The sequence below is a fragment of the Malus domestica genome, chromosome 17 (genome assembly GCF_042453785.1).
Source record: "Malus domestica chromosome 17, GDT2T_hap1".
In the NCBI taxonomy this organism is placed as follows: domain Eukaryota; kingdom Viridiplantae; phylum Streptophyta; class Magnoliopsida; order Rosales; family Rosaceae; genus Malus; species Malus domestica.
Window position 1 is genome coordinate 22,554,386 of NC_091677.1, and position 10,985 is coordinate 22,565,370.

A 10,985-nucleotide genomic window follows, 5' to 3' on the forward strand; every position below is an offset into this window, starting at 1 on the left:
GTTATGTCGTTGATATAATTTGTATTTTTAGTTTTCGAATACATTTTTATTTTTTTTTTCAAATACAGTCGAGGATATGTTGTTGATATGATTTGTATTTTTAATTTTTGAACACATTTTTATTTTTATTTTTTCAAATACAACTGACGGCATGTCATTGATATGATTTGTACTTTGGAATTTTTTTTTCAAATACAGCCGACCACATGTCGTTGATATGATTTGTATTTTTAGTTTTCGAATACATTTTTTATTTTTTATTTTCCAAATACAGTCGACTGCATGTTGATATGATTTGTATTTTTGGAAAGAGAAGCCTATGGTCGCACGAACCAGTAGCAGGAAGACAAGAATAGAGAAGAAAGGAAGATTATAAATCCGTTTCATTCCTTGGCCGTCTTCATTGTGCCTCTCCTATCTTTGCTTTCCCATTCCATTTCCTTTCCTTTTGCTTTTCTGCGGCATTTCGTCGAGCAGGTTTTCTTCGATGTTTTTGTTCACAAATTGTTAACACTTACAACAGACATGTATGGTTCATCTTATTACCCGTTTTAAATTTGTGCTTTTCTTTTAATTACAGAAACCATGATCAGATTGTTTAAAGTGAAAGAAAAGCAAAAGGAAACAGCTGAAAACGCAAAGGAGAATGGTCTCGTAAAGAAGCAAAGTGCAGGAGAATTGCGTCTTCATAGAGGTAAATATGATTTTAGGATGTATATATGTTATGATTTGTTGCAACGTAGTACAAAGTTATACGCTTACATGCATATTAAGTTCCTAAATACACGTTTAACTCCAACGTACGTAAAGGCAAGGTTTCTGTGTTTATTTTAATTCCTTCAACCAGTCCTTCAATTGTATTATGACACAGAAATCAACGCAATGACGTTTTAGGATTCATATTTCCGATCCTATTTAGTGAGAAAAGGCTTTGTTGTTGTTGTTGTTGTTGTTGTCCTTCAATTGTATTATGATGTTGTCTTGTAGATATAAGTGAGTTGAACATGCCAGAAGAATGCAAGATTTCATTCCCCAATGGAAAGGATGATTTGATGGACTTTGAGATTACCATTACACCTTATCGGGGATATTATATGTAAGTAACCTTTGATCTGAAGCTTCATTTGGCTCTCTATACGTTGTTTGGATTTTGCAACTTCGATGTCATCTTGCTGACACCGACATTTTGTACCTCTTGTCGCAGGGGTGTTGTGAACTCAAATCCTGCATTTCTTCATGCATGAACCTAATCATGAGGACCCCTTGAATCAAGAAGCAGCTGATCTTTTGAGGGACAATCCAAAATTGTTTGGTTTGAACGTGAGAAAATTGATCGAGGGAAACATATGGGTGGGAGGGGCCCATTTTCCTGGGTGCAAAACGGGTGACTTCTACTGATTTGGTTTATCTAGGGTTTTGCTTCTTCGTGGTCCAACCATGGTTGTATGAGGTTGAAGGTTTGTATGTTTTTTGGGTGTTTTCTGCATTTCAGGTGAGTACTTGGTGGGGATTGTCTGGTGGCACATTTTCAGCCCATACTTGTAGCAGGAGAGTGTGTATTAGTGTAATTTTGATCTTCCTTCCATTAATAAGATGGCATCATGTTAAGGCTTGGTTTTGACTTGCTATTTCAATTTAACTGTCGTGGCCTTTTTTTGTTGATGGTTCGATAATTTGGGGATGCAGTTATTAATAAAACAACAATTCAACATATCGTGTCTCCCAGTTCAACCTCAATCATTTACGGTCTTGTCTTGTGGCAAATTTTCAGCCCATAATTTGCGGGTGCATGTATAAAATCATAACTATTATACGTATGATTTAGCATTTTGCTCATTCGGAGTATTAGATTAAACTCATGAAAACATAAAACTTCAGAGAAATGGGACTACATAGTGGCGGTGTCCCAATCCCTTATGCATCGTCATGTGCTTTAATTTACTGACATAACATTTCATGATTAGTTTAAAACATCATCACTTTAGCATGTTAGTTGTATGCGAGTTCTTCTCCCAAAGATGCATGAATGCAAATTGCAATCAGTTTTTCAGCATGTTTGATCCATATCCTGTAATTTTGGGTTGGGCCTGGTGAAATAGGCATTAAATGTTGGAATTCAAAGCCCATTATCTTACCCAAAAGCCGTTTTCCTTCTTCCTATTGTGCAACTCAAATCCCCATGAACACTGTTATTTACGTATTGTATCACCTGTTCACGGTATCTCTGATCGTAACACAAAATATTTCGTGACCTCAAACAAATTATCCGTTTTGTTGTTGCTAGGTTTTATTTGGATGTGTACCTGTTGTGAACTCAAATCCTGCATTTCTTCATGCAGGAACCTAACATCGACTTAGAAGCGGGAGCTGTTGCTGAACCGAAATCAAATTCATCACAGTATGCTTCCATGTCTTTCAATGCATCTTTATAGCACCGTTTATTTTTCTAATTCCATTTGTGAGATGATATGGTGGCGATCAATTGTCAATTTAGGACAAAAATCACCCTAAAGATAGGGAACTTCAGATTGATAAAAGAGATTGGGAAGCTATGTTCATGAAGGTTGACGACAAAGCATCGCCGAACACACAAGCTTTTTGTAGGCACAAATTAAGGAAAGTGACAAGAAGAAGAAATCGTTTATGTGATGAGGCACCTCGAACCTCAGTGAAGACGAACCTAGCATCACAAATTGGTTTGGGTACATATAATTATTAGGTTATGTTATTAGATTTTTAAGATGTACCCCTTTTTATTTGAGAAATAAAATTTAATTATAATGTTTCATTGATTTATGAAAAAAACATAATTTAACAAAGCACTTTAATTAAATAATAGAACTATATATTAAATAAATAAATCTCGAATAGTTACAACAATGCCGTTTAATATTTACTTCTCATTACTTGGGCTTTAATTAATATAATTGCAGATTGCATCCGCTATATTAATTGAACATAGCACCAATTAATTAAGTTTTGCTCTTTATATTGTTCTTTTACACTTTCTGAACTTACAGTTATGTGAATTAAATCTTTGAAAATATATGTGCCCCGGTTTGAATCCCCAAGCATGGTGTCGTAGGTTTGGTATATGCGTTCGAGTTCAAATCTTTTTTCTCATAAGTTATATGAATTTGGAGTATTCATCAACTTACATGGTCGGTCTTATAATCCTTGTGCGACATAAATAAAAAGTGTACATGTACAGTTGTGTATTAAAGTCGAGATCTTGATGCTCCCAAGATACATGAACAAAAATAGTTACACTATTCATAGATTGTACATAAGTGATCGGATTTAGATTCATAGATTGTCTCTGTTAGACTAAAAACTTGAGGGTTTTAGAAAATTGGAGGTCTTGTGCGGTAACACTACGTGCACCATTCTACTTAAGTTAGGGAAAATAATACTAATACCTTTGGATTAAGCCTAATGAAGTAGGTTCGAGGTTCATGGGTGGTCTTGCTTTAAGTTGATTATAGAAGGAGTGCAAAGGTATTACTGGTTTTTTGGATATTCAGGATAGAACCACCCGTAACTCAGCCGGGGGGCGGGAAATGGTTTTTGGATATTTAGGGTGTGTGAATAGTTGACAGAGAATACTTTAGGGGTGTGATATTCACACACCCCATTTTACTTCTCACACATACCTTTTTAATTTTCAATCGTAAGATTGGATGAATTGAAGAATATCAACTGACATAATTTATCAATGGGTGAGTGAGAAGTAAAATGAGATGTGTGGATACCACATCCCATACTTTCTTGTACCGCACACATAAATTGATAACCAAGTGTTATTATATAAGTAAATGAACACTTCAAGGCACTTGCCATTTGGTATGGTTGTGAGTTTGCTAAGTCTATGGGCTTGCATAGAATTATTGTTGAATCAGATTCTAAAGAGAACATTTCTGCTTTGGCTCATGATATGTCCTCTGGTCGCTAGGAGGCTTATCCTACGTTGACTAAAATCTTAAGGCTTAAGGATATCTTCCAATCATGCCGCTGGTCTTGGGTTCCGAGATCAGTCAATCTGGCGGCGAACCGCTTGGCGTCGAGAAATAACACGGAGATGTGCGGGTCTACTTGGATTAGCCGTCCCCCATCGTCGTTGGTTCATATTTTGAACAAGGATGGTCTCCCTTGTCCCCCATAATTGTATTTTGGTAGTGAAAGGGGTGACGCTTGGCACTTGGTGATGTGTCTTTAGTCTGTACTCCCATCTTCACTGCTTTCTATTTTTCTCCTCTGGTTGTTGCCTCCTGGTAGGCTTCCTTGTGTTTTAGCTCCGGCCCTGGTTATGAATTTATCCAGTTTCTCAAAAAAAAAAAAATTGGACACATCAGCACTTCAACTCAGTGGGTAACCAGAGGTTTAGTCAGCTATATGACTCGGTCCACTAGGCCTCTTGACTTGGGTTGGATCTTGTAAAAGTTGATGGGGCCTCAACGTGGGTTGTGTCAAAGCTTTTACACACTACAGTACTTGAGAAAATAAAATGTTAGGATTAGATGCAACATGCGGGTTTGGAACCCAAGTGATTGATTTAGGTTGTATGTTATTTTTTTTATGAACTATGGTGTGGCTTAAGGTAGCTAGAGTAATGTACAAACATTGTTCTCGTTATATTTTAAAAAATCTCTCCATGTTAGCACGTGTGTTATGATGGATAAAATCGTAATAGCAGATGGAATTTAACAATGTTTTCAAGGAGACAATAATACGATATCTACTTGAATAGGGTTAATTGAATTCCAGATTTCCAATTGAGGAGTAAGGAGGAGGTGGGTCCCAGTGACCCTGCCAATGGGTGTAGGATTTTCTCCCTTCCTATTACCATCCCATTACATCCCCTCCTCTCACTCTTCTTTTTGCCTTATTTTCTATATAAAATTTTCAAAACAAGATATAAACATGGCGTAATTGCAACTGTTTAAATAAGAGGTGATGGAAGGGGGGAGAGATTAGGAGGGGAGTTCCTACTCCATAAAACTTGGACTCAGCAAATGTCACGCATGTACAACAATTGTTGATGGCAGATCACCGACTGCTTAGAAGCTGGACTTGTCTTTGTTTTATAGGCTCAGGCGCAGACTGCGTGTCTGGCTCTGATATGGACAAGGATTGTCTGCCCTCCATTTCCAGTGCCCTCCCCGTGCCCTCCTGTTTGTGTAATCATGGTTAAGCCACGTCAACATTTTATATTACTATTCATTTTTGTCTTATTATATATATAAAAAAAACAATATAAAATGTTGACGTGGCTTAACCATGACCACACAAAACAGAAGAGCACGGGGAGGGCATCAGAAGTGGAGGGCAGACAATCCTTATCCCTCTGATATGCCATGCTGCAGGCTATAGATGTCCTAAACCCTTTTTTTGGAGCTTTGTTTTTTAAGAAAACTAATGAAATGTTCGAAAACTTTGAGTTTTAATCATAAAGACAAAATAAAAGGTAAAATAAATAATATCATAATTGATATTTTAGTGTAAAAATGTAATTTTTCGTTAAAATATACAGTACCGAGAGGTTTTCTCTAAAATTTGTTTGTTTTTGTTGTTTGGGGGTAGGGGTAGACACCCCCTAGCTAAGACTAAGACTGGACAATATCAGCTTTTGTCCTACGATTTTGGTACGATGTAGGCAGCTTATCTCCTCAGACTATGATCTCGTTGCTTTGGTCTGTGGCTGATGGGTGGACACGTCCAATTGATACAAATTCGTTGACTATGATGGATCAAGAGTGGAGCATTACAATGGCCGTGATTTCGTTCACCTGCCAAAAGATTTTGCATCTATGGAGTTGCTTTTTTACTTTTTGGAAGGAAAAGTCGACATCATTAACTTGAAAAATTATAAAGAGTTATAACGAAAAGATCATAGTACTGTTTATTTTAACAAGAATTCACATTTTTATACTAAAAAGTCAAACTTGATACTATTTATTTTACCCTTTATTTTGTCTTTATCGTTAAAACTCAAAGTTTTCAAGTCATTTTCATTAGTTTTCCTAAAATTATATTGTTTGTTGAATGAGAAGGTCCAGAATAACATTTGGAGGCTCCTCAATCCAAACTACAAGCCTAAACAAGAAACATGTTTAATAGCCGATCCTTGGCATAAGGTCATGCTTGGAAAGACCTTTAGGAGTGGTTTGGGAGTGAGGTGCTTAAAAAAAAACACTCATGAAAAAAAGCTGTAAGGGTTTTAGGTGTTTGGTAAACTAAAAAAAAAGGCTTATTTTGGAAGCTGCTGTGAGAATAAGCTGAAATCAAAGAAAAAAGCTAAAGCATCTATTTACAGCTTTGGAAAACTAGTTTTTTTTCAAAGCACACAGAGTTACAGTGCTCCTTTAATGAAAATACCCACTATCAGACTGCTTTTTTTTCCAAAAGCACTTTTACAAAAAAATTTACCAAACACTAGGCTGATTTATTTCACAGCCGCTTATTCTCACGCAGCTTTTTGTCAAAGCACAACAATACCAAATCAGCCCTTAGTTACACTGAGCCACCTAAGACTAAAGGATTTCGAGTGTTCAAACTGGAGTGTGATATTGATGCTGGTCCACAATGGATGGAGGTTGTTGAACTTGGTGGTCGGGTATTATTTGTGAGCAACCACCATTCCGCCGTATATTGTACTCTATGGTCAAAAGGTATAAAAAAAACAATATTTATTTTGACTTTGATTACTCGTGTTATGACTCAACCGGATGTAACTATGGAATATTTTCCTTCACAAATAAGAGTATTAGGCATTTTAGTTGCCCCAAAAGTCGTTCTTGGTCGCAGTTGTATACCACATCTTTATGGTTCGTACCCAATCTTTGATAGGCTAGTTTAATTAAATTTTGTTTTGTTTCCTTTTTTAGTTGGAAATATTTGCTTTTTTATTCTTATTCTTATGAAAATCGTTTACTTCTCATACTTATATGCACTTAATACATATATAACTAATGTGAATATATGTATTTAATACAATCTCTTTTATAAGCTAGATAAATTTAGAGCATCTAGATATTATATTAATTTGCATGGTTGATCTTATAATCTTTGTGCGGTATAAATAAAAAGTGTATATGTACAATCGTGAAAGTCGAATTGTGATGGTCCCGAGCTACATGAAACAAAATAATAAAATTCTAGACAAACTGTATATATGTGACCGGATTAAAATATAGAATACAGTAGCGTTTAGTACAATGCAAAAACGTCAAAGAGCCTTGCACTCTGTTCTAGCAAAACCATTCCTGATTTCATATATAAAATGAGGTACATGAGAGATGTAGTCTTTGTACTCTTTTCTAGCAGCCAAACATACAAAAATGGACTTAAATTAATGAGATCCCAACAAAAGTAGGCTTTTTAGCTAAAATGATCACTGAGATTTGCATAACTCATCACTTTGATACCTAAGATTTGAAATCAATAGAAGTGGTCTTTGAGTTTGTCCACAAGCAATCATTTTGGTCATTCCATGAAAAATTGTGTTAAATAAGGAGCAAAATGACAAAAATACCCTCAATTTAATGAACAATGACCAAATGATTTTACAAAAAGTAAGGGTATTTTTGTCATTTTAGCATTATTTAATGAAATTTTTTCATGAAATGACCAAAATGATTGATGGTAGACAAACTCATGGACCACTTTTATTGATTTCAAATTTCAAGGACCAAAGTGAGAAGTTATACAAATTTCATAGACCATTTTGGCTAAAAAGCCACGAAAGTATTAGGCAGGATAGAGATCGCATTTACATAATTATATGTGTGATTTAGTACCGAGTAGGCATGCATCCCATTGTCCAATTAAAGCACAGCTTAAATTTTGAAAGAGAAATGATAAAGCAATAGAAATTCCAATTCACACCTAAATAAGGAGATCATCATTCGCCATTATTTATACCGAGCGAAGAGAGACTTACTTGCATATTAAACGTTAAGATGTCATTAGTTATAATAGTATTTTGAATTAATTACATATTATTTTGTTGTTTAATTTTTCTTCACGATAATAAATAATTGGTTTGAGATCTCACAACAACGACATCGATCATGGCAATTTAAATTTGCGTACCTATAGTAATGTTATGTATTATGCATTGATATATATATACACACAAACACACACGCACACATATATATGTGCATATATATATATATATATATATATATATATATATTCATATGCAATTGCAATTTTGTGTAAATAATTGAGAGATGAAGTCATTATTTGCTGTTTTGAGGATCATGTATATATTCATATACAATTGCAATTTTGTATAAATAGTGCAACCTTGATGGATAATGTTACTGTTTTTGTGTAATTTTTCTTAGCCTCCGTCTGACTAACACCTAGTGCAACCTTGATGGATAATGTTACTGTTTTGTGTAAATGTAATGATAATCATGTTTCATATAGTCTATTTTCCTAACAAAGACATATCAAACACTGCAAGAAAACACGGCTACTGGGACAATATTTTATGAGAAGCCCAACAATTGTAACATTAGATCATGAAACATCGTTTCACCTATTGAGCGTAACTTGCACCTGGAAATCGCCATGCTAGGCTCAGTAACCATTTGGATTATAGGTCTCATTCTGTCGCAGTTTTCGATATGCCTAAAAGTACGACAATACAGATAAATAGGATTTACCATTATAGTAATAACTAATCTCCGAGCTCAAAGACAAAAACCAAGACAACATCAAATTGTCGAGAAAATTTTCAGTGTCATGAGAATATGTCAAGTACACTAAGTGTTGAATACGTAAAAAAAATTTAACAATTTATATTATAACACTTTGTATCCTGTGCCGTTTTCGTGACACACTGAACACTTCCTCTGAAATGGGCACATTGAACACTTCCTCCAAAATGCCAGCTAATGACTTACCTAGACGTGAGAAGAACTCGTTGAGTTCTCCTAACAAGTCTCCAAGACCAAACCCCCGATCATATACCAAACCTAAAACTAGAAGATGGAATTCAGTACACACAATCTATCTAATGGAACTGTTAACTACGTTGCAAAAGATAAAAGATTAGTTCAAAAGAAGATGATATAGAGAGAAACAAGAGAGAGATTGAAAAGGAAAAATGAAAGCTCATGAATTGATTGATCTTTATGATACAATAGGTCTAGCATAATATGCAAACACACATTACACCAAATGTTATAATGCAATTCGTAGATTCTTTTTTTTTTTTTAAGTTTCCAACTAATTGAGTTATTACATTTTGTTGTACCAAACATTGTTCCTGATAGATTTTCAAAAATCTCTCCAAATTATCATGTGTGTTATGATGGATAAAATTGTAATAGGAGAACTGTCAAAATCGTAATTGGAGATTGAATTTAACAATGTATTTAAGGAGACAATTATACCATATATACTTAAACAAAGTTGAATTGAAATCCAAATTTCCAATTGAGGTGTGAAGAGGAGGTGGGAGGAGGAGGTTGGCTACACGTTTTTTTGTTTTTCTATTTTCATTTTCTGTTTATCCAAAGGGGTAAAAAACAGGTCATGGCCCGGAGAGGACAAAGACGACGTTCTCGGCTCCCGGTTCAATGCCGCCTCATACGCCTTTTTTTTTTCTTTTCTTTTTCTCTATTTTTTCAGGAATTGCTTTCAATAACAACACCAAGCATGCTCCAACAATTTTGGTCTAGCAATAGGTGGCTGCTTCGTTGTTTTGGTTTGTATTGTGGGAGAGCAAGGTGCCGGCCAAATGTGAGGGAGAAGCTGGAGCTTGGTTTGCAAGAATAGTAGATATGTTGGTGTTCGGTTAGAGAGGTAAGAATGATTAAAATTTTAATCATTAAATTAATTTAATGTTGTTTAATATATACCCCTCTTACGATTTTCAGTGTTTTAACAAAACTCCCTAGGTTTTAAGAAGAGAAATTTTATTTGAGCTCAAATAACTTCATATGACTTAAAACCAACTTTAAATGTGGATTGTTTTTTTGTTATTTTTTTGTTTGTAATTATTTCATAATTATCATCAAGTAAAAGTTGGAATTAACAACAAAACTAAAATTTATGAATAAACTCACATTTAGTAATCAAACCTACTTCGCTCAATATTTATCATACGTTTTCTAGTGTGTTAATATTGCCTACGAAAATATGTTGTTTCGACTTTCATGGCTGGTCTTATGATATTTGTTTATGCAAAGGAATCTGGAATGTTCGAGTTCAAATTTCTCTTTCCATAAGTTAAGTGAATTTAGAGCATATCCAAATATGTTATTTCAACTTGCATGATTGGTCTTACAATTCTTGTACGACATAATATAACGTGCACATGTATAATTGCGAAAATCGAACTTGTAATGCGCACGAGCACATGAACAAAAACAGTAACATTTTGCGTAAAATGTATATACGTGACTGAGTTAAAAAATCTAGGCTAGAGCTAGGCTTTTGACAAACGAGAATTAACCTTTCATTTTTATAATTGAGTAGACAACTATCAGAAATCAAACCATTTTGGTATCAGAATAAGTTGGGTGCATACTTTGAAAAAATTTATATCAGAAATTCCTAGTTATCAGAATTGCAAAATGCCATTCTGACTTTCATTTTAACTTTGGAAAAAACATTCAGATTCAAAATATTTGTGTACAGATTCAAAAAATTTATTGTCGAAAATTAGAAATCCATTCCGACTTAACTCCTAGTTGAATCTTATTATTTAAATCATAAAGATATCATAAGAGTTGAACTCTAGCTTACCTGAAATAAATAATTTCATCTTTATCACAAACCGAATGTTGTATCCACCATTAGCTATTCATGGTTGGAACATCAAAAAAAATAGAGATAATTAGTAAGTGATAATCATTTGACACGAACAATTCATAAGTTAGTTATCATTATCCATTCTATTTACCGAGCTATTTTCCTCTTGTTTGTCTTGTACGCCTGTTATTCTTACCGTAGAACCACTGGAGGAT

General features: G+C 34.5%; 1 protein-coding gene across 3 annotated transcripts; it reads left to right on the forward strand.

The window, feature by feature from the left end:
- Positions 1-345: 345 nt before the first annotated feature.
- Positions 346-2,728, forward strand: LOC114823595 (NEDD8-conjugating enzyme Ubc12-like). Of its 3 annotated transcripts, XR_003771629.2 has the most exons (6): positions 346-477; positions 581-694; positions 988-1,096; positions 1,205-1,457; positions 2,340-2,398; positions 2,495-2,728. XR_003771629.2 is itself a non-coding variant. In XM_029099038.2 (4 exons), exons 2-4 carry the CDS (start codon positions 586-588, stop codon positions 1,242-1,244), a joined length of 258 nt encoding a protein of 85 aa, XP_028954871.1. In that variant the 5' UTR covers positions 346-477; positions 581-585; the 3' UTR covers positions 1,245-1,608. The 3 variants fall into 3 exon arrangements, 1 of the variants encoding a protein (XP_028954871.1); XR_003771630.2 differs by lacking the exon at positions 2,495-2,728 and having other exon boundaries at positions 2,340-2,399; XM_029099038.2 differs by lacking the exons at positions 2,340-2,398; positions 2,495-2,728 and having other exon boundaries at positions 1,205-1,608.
- The last annotated feature ends 8,257 nt before the right edge of the window (positions 2,729-10,985 follow it).

Bases quoted from the DNA above. Each gene is read 5' to 3' on its own strand.
- LOC114823595 (XM_029099038.2), top strand. From the start codon at position 586: ATGATCAGATTGTTTAAAGTGAAAGAAAAGCAAAAGGAAACAGCTGAA. The intron at 695-987 runs GTAAATATGATT...GTTGTCTTGTAG, and splicing joins AGAATTGCGTCTTCATAGAG to ATATAAGTGAGTTGAACATG. The intron at 1,097-1,204 runs GTAAGTAACCTT...CTCTTGTCGCAG, and splicing joins CCTTATCGGGGATATTATAT to GGGTGTTGTGAACTCAAATC.